At 36.8% G+C, this 20,026-nt stretch overlaps 1 protein-coding gene across 13 annotated transcripts in view; it reads left to right on the top strand.

The window, feature by feature from the left end:
- The window catches only part of CMSS1 (cms1 ribosomal small subunit homolog), a 333,529-nt gene extending 313,504 nt beyond the window's left edge, over positions 1 to 20,025 (top strand). For 10 of the 13 annotated variants that reach the window (XM_032490123.1, XM_032490131.1, XM_032490140.1 and 7 more), the window contains 8 exons: positions 2,680 to 2,751; positions 4,545 to 4,674; positions 8,173 to 8,232; positions 9,378 to 9,480; positions 12,912 to 12,972; positions 13,416 to 13,503; positions 18,295 to 18,383; positions 19,702 to 19,785. In XM_032490123.1, coding sequence (XP_032346014.1) covers positions 2,680 to 2,751; positions 4,545 to 4,674; positions 8,173 to 8,232; positions 9,378 to 9,480; positions 12,912 to 12,972; positions 13,416 to 13,503; positions 18,295 to 18,383; positions 19,702 to 19,785 — 687 coding nt within the window. Of the gene's footprint in view, positions 1 to 2,679; positions 2,752 to 4,544; positions 4,675 to 8,172; positions 8,233 to 9,377; positions 9,481 to 12,911; positions 12,973 to 13,415; positions 13,504 to 18,294; positions 18,384 to 19,701 lie in introns of all 13 variants that reach the window. The other 3 variants (XM_032490115.1, XM_032490187.1, XM_006195639.2) reach the window with 2 other exon arrangements.
- The last annotated feature ends 1 nt before the right edge of the window (position 20,026 follows it).

Genomic DNA, 20,026 nt, shown 5'->3' on the forward strand with positions numbered 1-20,026 from the left:
AGTTGCTTGACTGCCTGGGCAGAAAATATAGCCAGATGGGAGTGGAAGGGAAGCTAATCATTTTAAATATAAACCCTCAGCCAGTCTCCTTCTTTTAAACCCTTTCCTCTCTGCAGTACCTTGTGCCACCAACTTCTGAACCTTTTCAGAGTCCGACAGGGGAAAAGCCAAGTGCCAGCGCTCTCTCTCTCGCTCTCTCTCTCTCTCTCTCTCTCTCTCTCTCTGTCTGTCTCCGTCTCCTAAATATGGCTTCCATTTCATTTCAACCACTTTCTATTTTCCAGAAAATTGTTGAAATCTCTCTACTACTGTCATCCTCTCCTGGTTTCTTAGGCCTTGTAGACTTAATACCTTTTTAGTTTCCTTTATTTTCATTTTAGTGGCGTTTTGAGAATGATTTGCCATGTTTAAGCAGAAGAATCATTCTTAAAGGATATAATTTTTGATGCTTTAAGAAATTGAAAACATACCCTAATTGCTTCATTTAAAGCTTAATAAGTTTTTTGTATATTTTTGGGCAAGTGTGATTCTTCTAAATCTTTAACTCTGTATTTAGAGTACATATTTAAAATCGCTACATAAAGAGATAACATTACTTATTAACTGTCAAAGACAGATACTGTTGGAATTGGTTTCTAGAAATGGTTGGGTGGCCTGCCTTGAGTCTTCCTCATCTTCTTACCTAGTCTTTCTGAGGGTAAACATCAGCATTTGTAAGGCAGCTGACAAAGTTTAGGAATTTCAGTACTATGGGATTTGTATTGCTTCATAAAGTCCTCTCACTTCTATGGAAATTGACCCCCCTAAACTTGCTTCTTCATTAGCACTCTGCCACAACCAGCTAAAGTGGCTGCTCCCAGAAAACAAGTCTCATACTGCGTTTCCTCTAAGATGATGTAAGAATTTGAACCTAATATGTAAACCTGATATAGTATCTTAACAAAAGCAATCGTCAAGCATGTTTCTTTTTTCCTTTGCATGATTCAGAATTATGTTTTTATTTTTTCTTCCATAATTGGAGAATCCATATCCTTATAGCTGAGCTCATCTTCACATTTAATTTGAGTCGTGTTTAATTGGCTTTGTAAACCTAGCATAAATACAACCTTGCACATTGAACCATACTCTTAGAGAGCACCCCCATTTGCTAAATAAGAAAATGGAACAGGTTTCTACATCTCCTTTCCCAAAACGTTGACACTGATGACAAGATATTGCTGTATGCCTTCAGGGATCTGCTAATCGTATCCAGGCCTTTGCCATAGGAGCATGAGCTGAATGTTGGCCTGGTCTGTAATTGGACTCTTATGACCATCTGGCAGCTTCTGTGACATATTACTGGCCTTGGCCCAGCTTCTAATTGGCATCAAATTAACATGCATCTGCATCCACAAGACATCTTATCTTTCTGAATAAAAGAGGTCATAATATCTTTCTTTTCTTTATCTATGAAGCAGTTATACTTTGCAGGTTTTTGTTTTAACTGAGGAGTGAAATTTCAAGATTCCCATGTTACTTTAGTCCTGAGCGTTTTGAATCTCCTTCTATACAACTGAAACAGAGTCTAGAAACTGCTGGTCCTGGGCTTGAAGAAATTATATAGCATTATATCTCTCTGGCTTCAGGCCATAGGCATTCTTATTCTTCAGGCTGTCTGCAAACTTGAATAGAAAACTTCATCTGTGATCATTTTGAACGGAGCCAGTGGAGACAAGATTGCCTTAGTTAGCAGCTTACCAGCTTAAACTGAGTACTCTCTAGTTGTAATGGAAACTTAATCAAGAAAAATTCAGAGTAAGTTTTCACTTACATTTTATATCTTACTTGGCAACTTGTTTGAAAATGTTGAATAAAAGATCCAACACAGGAAACATTTTATATAATGGCTTATGATTAATAAATATGGAATCTGAAGCATTCTATTTTATAAATCAAGATCTTAGTCCAAATTTCCTGTTTTTCTACACTTAAAAAAAACACACAGGGTAAAAATAGCACTAAACTGTATAGGGTACTCAGAGGTCAAGGCAACAGGCAGGATCAATTACTCAGGATGCCGTGGTGCTGAGACGTTTGTCAGACCATCAGCAGAAACATTCATTTTATAGTCACTACAGGGAAGGCATTTGGTGCAGCTGGTTTTATAAAAATGTAAGTAAACATATCCAAAAGTAAATTATCCTACTTTAGATTTTCTATGCTTTTTGAGAAGAGGAGAGGAATGGATAACAAAATAATAGATGAGTGACTGGGAAAAACAGGCCTGTACATTGCTGGTTCATAGAAAACACCAGTCATAGTAGTCAATGACTTTCTTACCACATCTTAATTTTAATCACATCTATTTCTCCCTGTATTTTACAAATCTAGCCACTGTCTTCAATCTTTAATATCCTGTACCATCACCTTAAACATATATATACACACACTCATTCACGCATTTTGACCTTTGTTCAAAGATTTTCCAGTCTTAAGTCATTTGTACTTTCTCACAAATTCTCTCAGCCCAGCCCCTGCATAATAGCCCTTAGTGCATTTTCCAGTATCTCTTTGTCTATGGAATATTATCAAGATACTCTGGAGAATACGTGCATGACAATAGGTACTTTGGCATCCACATCTTTAGTTGACACTTCATCATGCTAAGATGAAAGTTTTCTCATTTGTATTTCCCTATAGCCTAAAGAATGTTTCTTGATAAAACCAAAGGAAACAAGTGAAGATGCCACCAAAACCAGGAAGAGGAGAAAGGTAATAATAATTTCTTACAATGATGTGGCCCCACATGGTTTCCATCACATTGTTAAATAGTATACTTTGATGAGGCAATTATTGTAATCCCCACTTTAGAGATGCAAAGATTGTGAGGTTCTTTGAGGTTTGGTGACTTTCCTAAGGTCACTAGTAATAGGTATTTCTGTTGGAGCTAAAAATAAATTCTTCTAATTCCTATTTCAGTCTTGTGGAGCACCAAACATCTTTGTTACCCACTCTGTGTTTTCACTGTGGTTAGAAGTCAGACATAAGTTTCTGATTCTAGAAGGGGCCCAGAGCTATCTTGTCCTCTGGCCCCTCTGTCTCTAAGAAAAGAAATCTACCAGCCTTCTTTCCTTACCCATTTCAAGTTTTAAAACCTTATATCTTAGAGTATTAATAAAAAGAAAACAATAAACAGATGAAGGTAGTATAAGTATAAGGCATTTCTGACTCTAATTTGGAACCGTAAGTTAAAGCAAAAGTCTCCCCTTGATTTTAATACTCGCCTGTGAACATATGGAAAACTTTGTTGCTCCTATACAAACTTTCTGATGGCTCAGGCTTGAAGAAAGTGTGGTTGGCTTTGACCTTCTACCACAGTTGTGAAAACAGCAGTGTAATTCTCTCCCTGCCAAGAAGGGTCTGCTGCTGAAGTCAGCAGAGGAAATATGATTGGGATTAGAGCAAAGAAGATGGACTCAAACCAATTACTTAACAGCAAGCTTTTAGAAAAATGAGAGTGTGTGTGCGTATGATTCTTTTGCTCACAAATGGCCAAATAGGAAGATGAGAGATGCCAAATTGGCTGAGGTTTGGCAAGTTCTTAAAGAAATGACTTTAACTTCTCTTTGATAGTTTGTACACTAATGGCCTTCAGGAGTGTTAAGTTCTTGGTGGCTCAAGGTCAGAACTCCAGCTAAATAGTTTAGCCTTGGCTGAGGTCATGCTAAAATGTGCCCACTGATGACATATTTTTTAAAGTTAATTCATCTGACAGAACTTTGACCATTCTTGGCAGTGGTATAAAAAGAAGATAGTATGGAAGGAGAATAAAAAAGCTGGGGTGGGAGGCAGGGAATGTTTCTTTCTGGATCTTTGGTGAAATATTATAAGGAAATAAGGAGGGAAGTTTATGATGAAAGTTAAATGAACGATTCTGTGTTCCTAGTACATTACAGGCATTCAGTAAATGCTACACAAATAAGTCCAGATCAAAATAACTGTTGTGAAGTATTTCCTGTTCTGCTTTCCATAGGGCTAATTCAAGACTGTTTCTCCCAAGACTTGAGACTAGAAGGTCTAAAATGTCCCCCCTTTAGTGCATTCCTATGCTGAGATATGCAGCTCTTACTTTAATCCCAGAAATCCAAACTGAAACATAATGCCTTAAGAACCAGGTTAGGCAAGAAATTCTCAAAATTCTACTCTCCCAGGAGTACAAATTGTCTAAAGCTTAAAAAGAGGTTTCCACAAGCAACAAGTTTTATTGACTTTTAACAGAAAAATAGTACCCTTTTATAGAGACTCCTGCAGAAATTTTAGTTCTTCTAGAAATCACAGACCAAGGGTTACAAGGAGTCATTTAGATGATTTGTTCATTTTTCAAAGCTGTAGTTATGTCCGAGAAGTATCATTTAAGTTTCTCAAGTGTGTTTATTAGAACTCCTGTTCGCACCTGGCTATCACCAAAACCTGTGTACAGTTTAAATGCCAGCGGCATCGACCTATCTTAAGTGAAATTCCATTCTAAAAAATCTGCTTCCAATTTTTTTCTTCCTTCTTATTAGAAGAAAATTACTGATGTTCTTGCAAAATCAGAGCCAAAACCAGGGACACCTGAAGACCTACAGAAGCTGATGAAGGACTATTTTAGCAGTAATCGCTCAGTGATTGAATTAGAAGAACTAAACCTGCCAGGTACAACCAAGCTTCATTGTTGTTTTCCTTTTTTTTTTTTTTTTTCTTTTCTTTTTTTCCTTCTCTTACTATTCTGAGGCTTGTTATTTGGCAAAACCCATTGTTAGTTGCTAGCAATTTTCCTGATGATGAGGAAGGAGCAAAACAGGTTCACCTTTTGTCTGCTGTGTGTTATGGCTAGGTATTTCAGCTAGGGGGCTGATATGTTTTCCACACGCTGATACTCGTTTCCTCAACTTCATAGTTTTAACTGTTGGGTGATATCTTCATTAAGATGCTAAATGGTATTTGTTCAATCTAATAGAAAGATTTGTAATTTTTTATTCAAAAGGCTAATTGGGTATACATTTTTTGGCAGATTCTTTAATGAATAAGAATCCCTAATGAGGATAGAAGTTAAATAAAAATAAAGATAAGCACACAAATGAAAGTATAGAAGTGAAACATTGACTTACTCACCCTTTATAGACAAGAACTTTAGCTTTAATAGCATCTTATTTTTGTTGTTATCCTTAGCCTGGATGTGAAGTCATAATTGTGCATTTTAGGGTAGTGTTTTAGGTCCTAGCCAAGATTTTTTCAAGTAAGCTATCTAAAGGTAGGACAAAATTCTGCATTTTTAACAAGGCTGACACCTCACCCCGTGTGATTCTTAAGCCTGCTATTATTTGAGATCTACTGTATTAGAATATTTACAATTAAAAGATATTGGGAAATTCTTAAAACAACCAATTTTAATTAATTTCAAAGTAATGTTATATCCTGTAACTCTTTTGTGCAGAGATTGAGGAAAAGAGATGTTATAAAATCAAAGCACAAAAGGTTTGGGTAGCACTGCTTCAGATAAGCTATGTGTAGACTACTAGGGATATCTCATACTGCTTTTGGAAAAAGTCAAAGGTAGCTTGATTTCCTTTTTCCATGACAACTGTATGCTTTCTAGAGTCTTGAGAAGCTGAAAAACAGCCCATTCCCTGAATTTTTATAATTCTTTGTAATAATGTGCCTTTTTAAAAAAAATGCATGTTAGGCTGGAGATATCAGTGTCCCTGTCTGTTCCTTTTCCAAAAGGAATATCCTTTAGGGGGTTGAAGGAGCTCATTTCCACATGTGCAGTTTCTGGAGTTTTCCACTTACAGAGATCAGAAGGTCCAACAGCAGTTAGAGACCACTCTTCTCAGCACAGCAGTTCCTCTGCACGAGAGCTAGGTCCTGGCTCTTCTATCTCAGAAACCAAGTGTTACAACAAAGCCTCTTCAAGGTGTAACTGAAGTTTGATTTTACTGTGACTTAGTGTCAATTTTCCCTTGTAGTTCTTTGTTAGTTTACCTTCACCTGAGGAAAGATAATGGGACTGCTGCTATCTGTAACCTCTTGGAACATTATAAACCTTAATTTGCTAGAATTGTAGAGAGTAGAGGTCAGAAGAAACCTTGAAAGAGTCATTTGAGTTCCATAGTGAGTTTACATTATATTATATCTATCATCATTAGAGTTCAGTAATATAATTAGGCAAGAATGTGTGGTCATGGGTTGGCTTAGGGGAAAATGTTTAAAATATGTTAAAAATACTGTTATAGCCAAAAAAAATTTGGTTTTCATTTTCAGTTAAGAAATGAGGCCATTCTCAGCCACAGTGAATGAACACATCATAGGAAGGTTTTAGAGAAAAGGCCCATCACTACACTGTTAGGACCCAGGACACAAAGGAATTCTCATCAGGTGAGAGGAGGGACACACAATTATTTGAAACAGGCTCAGAAAGGGGCATAAATATAAGGTGGATGTAAGTAATAAAATATTGTTCCTATTTAGTTGCCGATCATCTAACTTGGTTGTGGTTTGAGGTTGTTTATGTCTGTAAGGCAGGAACATGTCTTTTCAATTAATACTGTACACTGTACATTGTTAATGTCATACACATGGGAACTTAATTAGAGTTTTGAGGCAAGAGTCACTTGGAGCTAACTCAGCTGTCCTCCTGAGAGCTGCAGTGTGGTTTAGATCAGTGCTAAATGCCTGTAGGCCAGCCACAACTGAATCACCCAGGAACTTAAAAAGCAAATTCCCAGGCCCTCCCCACAAGGAATTCTGACTCACTACGCAAAAAGGAATCCATTCCAGGAATCTGTATCTTTTGTAAAGTTCTCCAGGTGAGTCTGATCATATCCAGTCCTGGGAGATTACAGTTTTAAAGAATTCAAAGGCTCTATAACAGTATAGAGGGCAACATCTTTGAAGATAGGTAGTCACATACTATGAGTTATGTATGCTGGGTCACAACATAAGCTTCATTTAATTTAGTAATAATTTACTCCTTAGCACTCTGCTGTGTTTATAGACAAACTTTTTTTTTTTGTAGAAAGAATTAGGATGATAAACATGATGTTGCTTTTTTATACATCTCAGGTACATAATTGATAGATCATGATCATCATTGGTTGAGCAAGACCCCTATGTTTTATTGTAGTATGTCACATTGTCTTTCATTGTGTTGTGTTATATTGTATTTTGATGCATTATTCCCACTCTTCCCCAAACCTCACTCCAATTTCCTTTCTCCATAGACATTCACTCTAAGGTATTAATATACATTTTAAAATATGTATATGTTCTTATAAAATATGTCATGTTGTTGCATGTGTATACATTTTATAATATATTTAAGTGATGTGCTGAACCTCTCATTCTGCTTCTTTCCTTAATTAACACTTTTTCAGGATAAGCCTGTATAGCTTTATTTACGTCTAGTTCATTGTGTCTAAAATGCTATGTAGTAGTCTACTGATTTCATCTACTATATATTGCTCATCCATTTTCTCCTATATGGACACTTAGACTGCTTCTAGTTCCCCAGTATTAAAAATAATGCTAGTGTGAATAGACTTGAATATGTCTATTTATAGACCACACAACAATTTCTTCCCATTATTTACTCAGGAATTGTGATCCTGGGGTCATTGGTGTATACATCTTAATTTTACTACTTTCCGGGATAGCTATACCAGTTTATACCTACACCTACAGTTCACAAGAGTTTCCATCATCCTACGTTCTCACCAACACTTGGTATTATACATCTTTCTAACAGTAGCCATTCTAATGTGTGTGCAGTGTTATCTCATCTTGTATTAATTGCACTTCTATGATGACTAGTGAGTTTCAGCATTTCCATTTAGATTTGTTAGCTATTTCAGCTTTGCCTTTGTATAGTGCCTATTTTGTGGATTTGGAAATAAAGATATTTTATTAGTCAACTGAATGATACAGCAAGCTTCTATTTCACTACTCTAAGAAATGATGGACATTTAGAAATTTACTTTTTGCTGCTGCTGTTGCTGTTGTATAAATGTTAGACAACACTTTTAAGATAAAATATCTGAGTCCCCATTTCACTAATGTACAACCTGTTCAAGAATACATCTTTCACATTTAATCTATTTTGATTATGTATGTGTTGGCAAAATATTCTACAAAGCATGTTTCTTATATTTCTAGACTCCTGTTTCCTCAAGGCCAATGATTTGACTCATAGTCTTTCATCATACCTAAAAGAAAGTAAGTAAACTCATTTTTTAAAATTATTTATCAAGTTATTATTTCCATTAAAACATAAGGTCTATCTCTTTAAAATAAAAACTTAGAAAACTACATTTAAAATCAGGTTTCTACTTTAAATGGATTTTAAATGAAGGTCTTTTAGGTCCATCTTGATACTAATTTTTATTTATTTAAATTTATTCTTATTTTCTCTGGCATGTTGGTCTTCTTTTTGTTTTATAACACAGTAAAAGTTTTGGTCTTAGAATCCAAAAAATTATTAGTTTTGTAGTCCCAGGTTCCCCATTAATTTGCTCTTTGACCCAAGACAAGTCACTGAGGACTCCTCTGGGACTCAATTTTGTTATCTGAAAGACAAGGAATTTGGACTATATGATCTTGAAGGCAGCTCTGAGATTCTGAAATTCTGTTCCCATGTTCAGAGCTCAGACCATGCCTATTGCGTAGACAGTCTAATTTGACCTTTTCAGTAAATATTGTATGTAGGCAGTAATAACTAGATTCTTCATGCTAGTTAGTCATTTATTTGTGGCCAACAGTGAACAGTTTAGAGATAAAAATGTAACATTCTTCTTTCAAATTCTAACCAATTTTGACGACATTCAACTTGAGTTCATAAGCCTTTCTTAGCCTCAAATTCAGCAAATGTAAATGTAGATAATAATACAACCAATCTCACTGAATTATGAAAACTAAAAAAGAGAAATTTGCATAAAGTGCTTATCACAGTGTCAGTGTTTAATAAATGTTTGCTATTATTTTAATATCATTTCCATTTTATATCTTACACCGAGTATCCCTTTAAAATTTAACATTATTAAATCAGAGTTCTTTTCCTTATTTAGTCAACATTGCCTTCAAGCATCAAACATAAAATATAGAAAATGTATTATTACAGACTTTTTTAACTTAGTCCTAAAACTAGTCACATTTAGCTACTTAGCATATTATGTGTTTTGTGGTATAAGTTAGTATTTCGTTTTAATCTAATATCTAGAATAATCAGTATAGGATAGAATCTAAACAATGCTCATTATATTTTATTTTACTTAAACAATAAAGAAGTGATTGGAGAATATCCAACTTTGGGGACCTTATTTTGCTATATTTAGAGTAATATTTTTCTTACGGCCTCTTTTCAGTCTGCCCTAAGTGGGTGAAACTTCGGAAAAACCACAGTGAGAAGAAATCGGTCCTGATGCTGATTATCTGTGGCTCTGCCGTCCGAGCCCTGGAGCTCATCAGGTGGGAAGCTTCACCTACTCTGTTTCGTAAATGTTTTCGAAGTAACTGATACGTGCCAAGCTGGTATGTTCTATATTCTGGAGATGTAGCAATGAACAAAATACACAGAGTCCCTTCTCTCATGGAACTTACAGTAAACAAATAAACATACATAATAATCTCAGATAATAATAAGTTATGTAAGAAAAAAATCAAGCATGGCAAAGAGGATGGGGGCTACTTTTAAAAGGGTGGTCACAGAAAACTTCTCTCAGGAGATTGATATTTGAGCAAAGACTTAAACAAAGTGAGAGAAAGCCAAGCAGATATCTGGAGGAAGAGGGTTTCAGGCAGAGGGGACAATAAGTACAAAAGGCCCTGCGATGGGGTGTGCCATTGGAGGACTGTGAGCAGAGACGTTATATGATGTGAATAGTCATTCTAAAGGATCGCTTTGGCTGCTGTGTGGAGAGCACACATTGTAGAGGGCAAGGGTAAAAGCACGGAGATTATACAAGCAACAGCCAGTTGTAGGAATAATGAAAGAAAAGATTTAATTTAAAATAATAGCAAGAAAAAGAATGAAACACCAAGGAATAAACTTACCAAAATTTAGATAGAGAAAATATTACATGAGGGATGCAGAAGATCTTAAACAAACAAAAAGGCATACCATATTCTTGAATAGGAAGATTCAATGTAAAGATGTCTGTTTTACTTAAGGTAATCTGCAGATTTCACAGATTCCCAATGAAACTTCAATGAAATTGTTTTTCAAACTGGAGAAACTAATTCTAAGTTCATATGAGAAAATACAGAACTAAAAATAGCTGGGGAAATTCTGAACAAGAATGTTAGAAAGGATTCTATGCCTGTAGTATTTATCAGATTATTTGAAAAAAAATGAAGTCTCGGTAATTAAAACTGTGGAACTGGCACATGCATGAAGGACAGATCAGAACAGTGGTACAGAATCAAACATTCAGAAATAGACCCATGTGCATCTGAAAGTGCAGCATGTGGCAAGAGTGCCGCGTCAAGAGGGAAAGTTGGATTATTTAATAATTGGTGTTGGAACAACTTGGTAGCCATATCTCACTTCTTATACCAAGACAAATGCCAAATGGACCAAAAATTTAAATGTAAAAATTCCGCTTTAAAGATTTGTTGGGGCTTTACTAAGTGCTTTCACATACCTTTTCATTTACTGTTTTTTTGTAGAATAAACAAAAAGGCTTCCATTGGATCTGTGGTAACATTCAGCTCTCAGAGAAGAGCCATCAGAATAAAGTGGGATTTACTGAGACTCACCCTCTCCTAGGGCCAGGCTCTATGCCAGACTCTGCGCCAGGCTTTGACCAGAGACAAAACAAAAGAAAATCCAATTCCTGAGGGAAAAGGAGCTTGATCAAATAGACTGAGGTGCAAATGTAGACTCTTGGTGGTTATTTAGCATCTATTTTTCTAAATGAACTAATCTGACAATGAATTTAGTAGAGTAGTTTTTAAGCTTAGTTACCAGTCCTTCAAACCCTCCTTTCCCACTAGGCAACACATTAAATTGTATCTCACACCCTCTCAATAAAACAAAAGTGTATCAACTATTTCTGCTCTAAGCATAATTGATCTTCAAAACTCCAACTGCTTCTGGACAGCTGTACTTGCTGTTTCTGAAATCATAAGAATTCACACTGACATTCCACTCCTTCAAGAACTACCACCACAGAACTCCTTTCAGATTCAAGCACTAATGGCAAAGAGGTGGGCCTGGAGGTGGCCTCATAAAAACAAGTTGTCACATCGATTTGAGTTTTAACTGTACATAAATGCCTTTTTGAGGGGCATAAAAACACTATGTTGTCGTACTTCATTTGCCCATTCTCAGTGTTTTTCTGTGTCTTCAGTGATATAATGATCCATTTCAAGGTTAAGTGATTCTTGAGCAGGCACAAGAAGCCCCATTCATAAAGGCTAACATTAAATAATTCTAACTTTTGTAAGACTGTCTGCTCTCTTGAGAACCACGACTTATGTTAAATATGTTCTCTGAATTGTCTTCCTAGTTAACCTTGCCATGGAGAAAGTGCGTGTGTAAGTGCAGACTTGAGTGCAACAGAACTCGTTTGTATAGCATGAGTCACTATTTTGCAAACTTATGTAGTCCTACTGGCCAGTAGCATTTCTCAAATATAATAATGATATATAAAGGAAAGTAACATTCTGAGCAGTATTCCCATGTTAGTTCTATTCCCAAACATCAACTAAAAGATTATTCTTTTACACCCATTTATACCCAAAGCATTTCCACATATAAAATTTTACAGAAAAGTTCACTCTGCAATGTAGATAAAGTGGGGGCGGGGGGCTACTCTGAATGAAGGACATAAGCCCTCCTGCTAACCCCTGCCAGCTCATTTCTGCCCCCTCAGGACAGCCACAGACAGACCTTTGTATGTGCCCTTGCGTTCCGTAGATCTCGGGCTGATATCACTGCTAAGATACTTCTCACAACCAAATTTTGTATGAGAACTATACTGCAGAGTTTGAAGATAAATTTTCTGCAAGGGGCCTAAAATATAGAACTTTTGTGTTACAGGTGTTAAAAGAACAAAATTCAACTGAGTGAATTTGAAGATTGAATTGGCTTTACTCAGTGATTCATGAATCAGTCAGCATCCCCTCTAGCTACAGGAGGGGCATTCCGAGGGGTTGTACAAAAATGAAAGGTTCTTATAGGAAAAAGGTGGAGCAAGGGATCTATTAATAAAAGAAAAGATTTATATTTAGGCCAGGACATTTTCTTTTGAAGGGGAAGGGAACAGCAAGGATTTTGTCTTACTCTGGTGGGTAGAGAGGGCCCACTTGACAGATTACCTTGCTGGTGCTTGACCAGAAATTCCAGAGTGGTTGATTAAGGTTACATTTCTGGGAGAGGCTGATACTGCAGTTGGAGAGCAGCACAAGTGACACCATTTTGGGACTGTTATTTTCATTTTAACAGAAGTGAAGGACAGATCTACATGTTTCAATAATCAAGGAAACCGGGAGAGGGTATAGGTCAAGTGGTAGAGCACGTGTTTAACATGCACCAGGTCCTGGGTTCAGTCCCTAGTAACTCCTCTATAAATAAATAAACCTAATCCCCCCCTACACACCAAAATAAAATAATTAAATAATACAATAATAATCAAGGAAACCTAAGTAAAGTTAACCTTGTGTATGAGAGTTAGAAGCCAACCCAGATACATGCTTGAATAAAGGCCACCCCAGTTCTATTCCAGAGATGGGAATTGTTTGTGTATATGTGTCTTAGAATTGTGTGTGTGTGTGTGTGTGTATCCACATACATATGCATGTATGTGCACACATACATGCACATGTTTTGAATAAATCAAGATGTAATACTTAAGTAGTGAATTTTCTTATGTGTTAATCTATTCTTTTTTCATCAGGTCAATGACTGCATTCAGAGGAGACAGCAAAGTTATGAAATTATTTGCAAAACATATAAAGGTAAACAAGGGCATATCATTCCTGGTGAGAGATGAAAGTGATCCATAAAGGCCACCTCCAGACCTCAGTTTCTCTGCTTCAGCCTCTTTTCCTTATCTCCTTAGCAAGCATGTTCTTTGGTGCCTCCCTTGTATAACATATTTAGCAACCATTCTGGTTTTCTTTGCCTTTCCTTCATCTATCCCAACAGTCAACATTCCTCTATACTCTGAGATTTCTGTACAGGAGCTGAGGTTTGATCCCTGGATTCTTTGAAGATTTACCAGTTTTCTAGGGAGATGCTTTTCTGTCTGATGTTACTCTTCTTTGCCCTGGAAGTTGTCCCTAAACAAGGGTAGCTCCATTTGTTTTTTTGCCTCTTAGCTTTTACAGTAAATACTCTAAATTGGGCTGTGATTGAACTTTTTGATGATTCTTCTTTGTTCTCCATCATTTTGGAATAGGTCCAGGAGCAGGTAAAATTGCTGGAGAAACGTGTGGTACACCTTGGTGTAGGAACTCCAGGGAGGATTAAAGAACTCATTAAACAAGGTATGAAAAGAGGTGGTGATACTCCTATTCAGAGCTGGGAGTTTGCCTGACCCCTATGTGAGTTTGGGAAACCACATGTGTGAGGTAGTGAAACCAGACCTCTGTGTTAATTCAGGAGTTGGAAACTCAGCCTTTAGTCTCTAAAGCTGCCAGCAGGTATAATGCAGTAGGGAGTGATAAGGACTGTTGGAAACTGCAGTGCACGTGCCCATCTAAATACATTCAAATCCCAGTTGCTGTAAGCAGGTTAGTGGATCCACAATTATTCCACCAATTTGCAATTGTATAGCTGGATGTGCTGAGTATTTCCCTCTCACTTAATTGAGTCTCAGCCCCCCAGGACTCCCATTCTAGTTGAGGGCTGGTATAAAAATTTGTTGAAACAAAAATGCAGTTTCTGTGGGTGAAATATAGGTATTATACAATACTTCTCCCGAATGTATTTCTCTTTTAGTGCCTTACCCAGAAAGTATTCCAGACAGCATCCACCAGTGGGTTTTTATAGTTTGTTGACTTTACCAAAGCCTAAAAACCTGTTGACCTGCTGATAATCTTATGTATTCTACCTCAGACAGATTAAAGATTTCTTTTCAATGCTCATTTCCAAATTACTTGTTTAATACAGTAATAGAACATTATTTTATAACTATCTGAGGCTAGTCCTCGATTTTTATGTATCTAAAAGTAAATTGTTCATCAGTATAGTAGCTAAGTATAGAGATGATCATTTGCCAGGAAGCAAACAAGAGCTAAACATACTAGTGTTTCTCTCCAGATGAAAATCATCCAGGATTAAATGAACCCAGGATATGCAGAGGTCTGCACAATTACAAGGAAGTAACAAACTTGGTAGCCCCAGACAAAGAAGGGAAGCAAATATTTTTTGAGTTCCTATTTTGCACTCAGTGCTATGCCAGACACTCTCACATATCTCATCTAGTACTCACAGCATCCTTAAGGCTAGCAGTCTTAATTTTTATGAGAGAAAACTGAAGCTTAAAAGGGTTACATAGCCCGTCCCAAGAGCTGTCATTCGAGGCCTTCCTGGTTCCAAAGCTTTTCCCCTCGAGGAGCTCCTGATCCAGCTGAAGAGATAAATGTACATAGAATGAGATTGACAACATGAGGCAGTAAATGCCAGGGGCCAAATGAGTACTTCTAAATCCTATAGCAATTGAAATGAGGGAGAGATGGTTATGGTGGCTGAATCTGCAGGGAAGATTTTACAGAGGAAAGGGTCTTTAAGTGATCTTTGAAGTATATGGAGGATTAAAATAGGATCTTTGAAGTATGGAGACATGAGGAAAGCCTTCAGGAATGGGAGAACAGCTGAATCAGAAGCAGACAGGCAGGTGCACAGTGTGCAACCAGAGGAGGTGTTAAGTAGGCAATACTATGCTGAGGTTAAGAGCCCCTATTATGGACTCAAACCTCTGAATGCAAGTCCAAGGTCCATCAATTTACCAGCTCTGTGACTTGGCAAGTTTCTTAACCTTTCTAACCCTATTTCTTTTTCTGAATGCCAGAGATAGTAATAGCATCTACCTCAAAGAATTGTTATACCAATAAAGAGCTAAACACAATGGATGTCACACCTTAAGAACTCAACAAATACCCGTTAGTACCTTTATTAAAGAGACCACCTTTCTTGTTTTGAGACTTCGTGGGCCGTAGTAGCCTGTGATTCAGTTGGAAAGAAAGTCAGATTGTAGAGAGTAGATCTTACACAGTAATTGGCTGGATTTTTATCTTGTGGGCTGAGGAGGGTGTTGAAAGTGAAGGAACAGATGACAGGCACTGATAGTCTGTAAGACACAGAGTTGGGAGAAATTGGCTGGGCAGCAAGAAAGGCCAAGGATGCACCCTCCCATTCCCTCTTAGCCAGAGATCCACCTCTCCCCTTCCTGGATTCTAGCTGATTTGTGTGTGTCACTAGGCACCCAGTGCAGCAGGGTCACTCTTCTACATATTTAATATTTAAGAGGCGGGGGGGAGAGCGAGAACAAACTTGTCCAGATTGTTGAAATTAGATTTCTACAGAGTTGTTAAAACTCACTGTGGAGGCTTATTTCATTTAAGGAATGGAAAAATCATTTAAGGAGCTGTTGACTTTTTCATAATATTAATGAAAATAACTTCTGATTCTAACTGGTTGAATGGTTTAATATTCATTAACTACAGATGTTACCGTACAAAGTATTTTAAAAGAACAATTCCAGCACTCTAGAAACTGAAAATCTAGCAAAGCAAAGCAAGTGGCCCATAACTCATTTTATATAGCTGTTTATGATTTAAGATGTTTACATATATGATATATTAAGGAGAGTTTCTAGACATCAAAAAATATCCTGTAACACTGGGATCCATACACTTATAGTCAGAATTGTATTGTTTTATTTAATAAAAAAGGGAATTTTCTAATTATGAGTCTCTGTAAAATGCAAAAAAGGTACAGAAAAGAAAATAAGTCACTTTAATCTCTTGTTAGTTAATATTAAATATATTTCTTTTCAGTCTTTTTCTATGCATTTATCTATTTATTTTTATAAGTAGAAATCATATTGCATGTAATAACTTTATAGCCTGTCTTTTCCACTTAATATATCTCATGAGGACTTTCCTTGTCATGAATTAGTTTTAATTTTTCATTTTTAATGGCTACATATGTTCTGTTGAATTTTTTTCTAGTTTGATTGAGATATAATTGACATATAACATTGTACTGACCATGGTATACAAATCAGTCAGTTCACATATTTACAATTTTCTGTCTTCTCATGAGAACTTTTAAAGTCTACATTTTTAACAACTTTCAAATATATAGTACGGTATTGTTAACTATGGTTACCATGCTATGTATTACATCCCCAGAGCGTATTTATCTTATAGCTGAAAATTCTTACGTTTTGCACCTTCAGCTTTTTCTCCCACCCCCTACCTCTGGCAACCACCACCAGTTTGTTCTCTGTAGCTATGAAATGATTTGTTTGTTTGTTTGTTTCCCCCATATAAGTGAGATCATACAGTATTTGTCTTTCTCTGACTTATTTTCCTTAGTATATATAATGCCTTCAAGGTCCATCCATGTTGTCACAAGTGGCAGGATTTTCTTTTTTATGGCTGAATAACATTCCACTGTGTGTGTGTATGTGTGTCACATGTTCTTTATCCAGTCATTTGTCAGTGGACACTTAGGTTGTTCCCATGTCGTGGCTATTGTAAGTAATGCTGCTGTGATTATGAGGATGCAGATATCTTCCTGAGATAATGATTTCATTTCCTTTGGGTGTATAACCAGAAGTAGAATTGCTGGGTCACATGATAGTTCTGTTTTTAATTTTTTTGAGAAACCTCCATACTGTTTTCCATAGTGGCTACACCAATGTACAATCCCACCAACAGTGCACAAGGGTTCCTTTTTTCCCACATCTCTTGTCATTTTGGTAATAGTCATTCTAACAAGTATTAGGCAATAGCTTATTTTGATTTTGATTTATGTTTCCCTGATGATTAGTGACACTGACCACATTTTCATGTACCTATTGGCCATTTTGTATGTCTTCTTTGGAAAAACGTCTACTCAGTTACTCTGCCTATTTTTAAGTCAGATCACTTGTTTTTTTGCCGTTGAGTTGTATGAGTTCTTTATATTTTTTTGGGATATTAACACCAATTTATATTGTTTTTTGGAGCAATTCTGTTTTGATAGGATATTTGGGGTCTTTCTAATTTGTTTTTGCTATTACAAGTAATACACAGTGATCATCTTTACAAGTAAGTATGCATTAAGTGTCTGATATTTTATTGGGATATGTCATAAAGGAGAATTATTTTATCACATACTAAGCATTTTAAAGCTCCTCTTGTATAATGCCTGGTTGCTTTCCAGAGAGACCGTACTTGTTTGCTCTCCCACCAGCAGTCAGTTATTTTTAGGGGAACACTATGAGCTCATTGTCTTTTCCTCACCTATCATTTTTAATTTTGCAGAGAAAGTTTTAAATAAGAGGCACTGTAGTTATAAGAAGCTTGGAAAAGTTTTTTTGGGCAGAGAGGGAAACACTGAAATAACAGTATCGAGGGGAAGTGCTGCAGGATAAAGGAAGGCTTCTTTATGTTTCCAGGTGTAACATGTAACAGCTGGGGGCAGAGGGAAAAACTGACTGCCCAGCTCTGAGACCTCTGAGGAACAGACAATCTCTGAGGTCCTCTCCGGCCCCACATTCCATAATTGTCTCTAAATAGATGGGAAAACAGCAGGAATGAGACTTTAAGCGGTTTACCAGTCTCCTCAAATTCTGAATAGAACCCATTCATCTTAACTTTCTTTTCTGCCTGAAATTAACCCTGCAACCCTGTCCTCATCCTTCTACCCACTCACCTCCGCACAGCCATGCAGACTCTGTTGGACTCAACTCCTCTGCAGGGCCACTACCCCAAGCTGCAGGATATATTTTATCAAATGCCTGGCGGGAAGACTTCATCCTCTGAAGCTTCATGAAATGGAGGCTTGGGTTTGATTCTTTGCCAACACTTGAGCATTTGACAAGCTTAGCAAGAGCAGCTTCCCTGCTTCGTTGAGAATCAGCGATAAGATTGTAAAGGGAGCAAGACTCCAAGTGCTACATTTGCTTTCCATCAGGCAAGGACAGCACTTAAATGTGCAGAGATTAGTGGCCGGGGGAGAAGAGAGCAAATGAGGCAAAAAGCAACCAGGCGAATAAAAAATCATTTTAATAAATTTAGGTCATGAGTTCTTTAATGTAGCAACACTCTCCCTGTCTCTTTCAGGTGGCCTTAATTTGAACCCCTTAAAGTTTCTGGTTTTTGACTGGAACTGGAGAGATCAAAAATTGAGGAGGATGATGGACATTCCCGAGGTACCATGTAACCAGCAATCCAGCACTTGCCTTTAATCTTTTCTTTTCTTTTTTTTTTTTCAATTTGAACTTGAGTTCAAACACAGTAATAAAGTCTTTGACATGGGGAGCCAGCACATTCTGGCCTTTGAAATGATTTCCTTTAACTCTGAAGTAACTACAATTATAGAGGCCATCTCACCCCTTACACATAACTGTATCTTTTCCATGTGTTTTGTAGGAATCAGCTTTGTTTCTTCATTAAATAACCAATGGCCTCTGCCTCACTGGGGACCACATCTATACTGTACCTTAGAGAGACACAAAGATCTGGAGGACTTGGCACATTTCCCTGTGCCTTGTTTTAAAGACACAATTATCTTTGCCTTTCATCCTTATAAGTGCACTTGGAGGTGGGGGGCACAAACTTGCCTCATTACCTGCATCTCCACATCCCCACTTACCTAATTTAGAGGGCTGTTTTGTTTTTTTGGGGAATGGGAAATTTTTTTTGATGTCTCAATGGATTAGAGCTGATTGAATACCTTTGTGGGAACAGCATTAGCTCATTATATATTTATGAAGGTAATCCATTATCATCATAATGTGAAAAATTGATTTGCCACCCACCATGTTACCATGGGACTAATATTTCAATCTACCCAGATGCTTAGAAGCTGCTGTTGGCGAGAATAGGGTTGTGCAGTAATAAACATGGCTGCTAGTCACCAACCAGGAATAAATCATGGCAGAAACTATCAAAGAAGATGGGAATTACTCCTCCAAAAATGCTGAATGAATTAATTTACTATGTAAAACTATATCCCCAGAATGACCAAATCTGATTATAATTGATTGGTGAGTTATATTAGACATCAGTTCGGACGGAAAAACCATTTTCTCAGTTCCCTACACACACATCTGAGTAAGTCACCACTAGTTTTCTAATTATAATAATGAGGGAGAAATAGTCTCCAAGAAGAATAACCTATAGTCATTTTTATTATGTTGATTATTATTAGCAGTTTTGCTACATTGAAATATTATGTATACTCTAGGCACACTTTGGATATCTTGAAACACTTTTGTGTAAGATTCTTTTATGAGCTTTTATTTTGAATGGCTGCAAACAAAAGGGCATTTTAATGAAACTGATGCCTTATATAGTACATCTTCTTTTACTTTTGTAAATATTTCAACTCTGAATAAAATGCAGGTTTTTCTCTTCCTAGTTCTGGCCGTAACAACTGCATAAAATACCAGAGTCCAGATGGTTGAATTTATTCATCAAGACCATCTTTTCTTGATCTTAACCTTTTTTTTCTTTTGTCTCATTTAGATAAGAAAGGAGGTTTTTGAACTTTTGGAAATGGGAGTCTTCAGTCTATGCAAATCAGAATCTTTGAAGCTGGGCCTTTTCTAAATCTAGGTCCTGATGAAGATTCCAGTTTTCATGGTGGGATTTGCATCTCCTTTAATGGCTTCAGCACATTGCATATGCACTCAGAAAATATCAGCTATTGTTTTATTAAGTTAATTGTGTCACCAGATGGATCGCTGGGAATGTTTCATGGGGATTCTTTGACAAAAATGAATCTGTCCTTTGCCAAAACCCTTGTATAATAAAGCATCACTGGCTTGTGTGTGATTTTTGTTACACAGAC

Source organism: Camelus ferus, chromosome 1, assembly GCF_009834535.1.
Source record: "Camelus ferus isolate YT-003-E chromosome 1, BCGSAC_Cfer_1.0, whole genome shotgun sequence".
Taxonomy (NCBI): Eukaryota; Metazoa; Chordata; class Mammalia; order Artiodactyla; family Camelidae; genus Camelus; species Camelus ferus.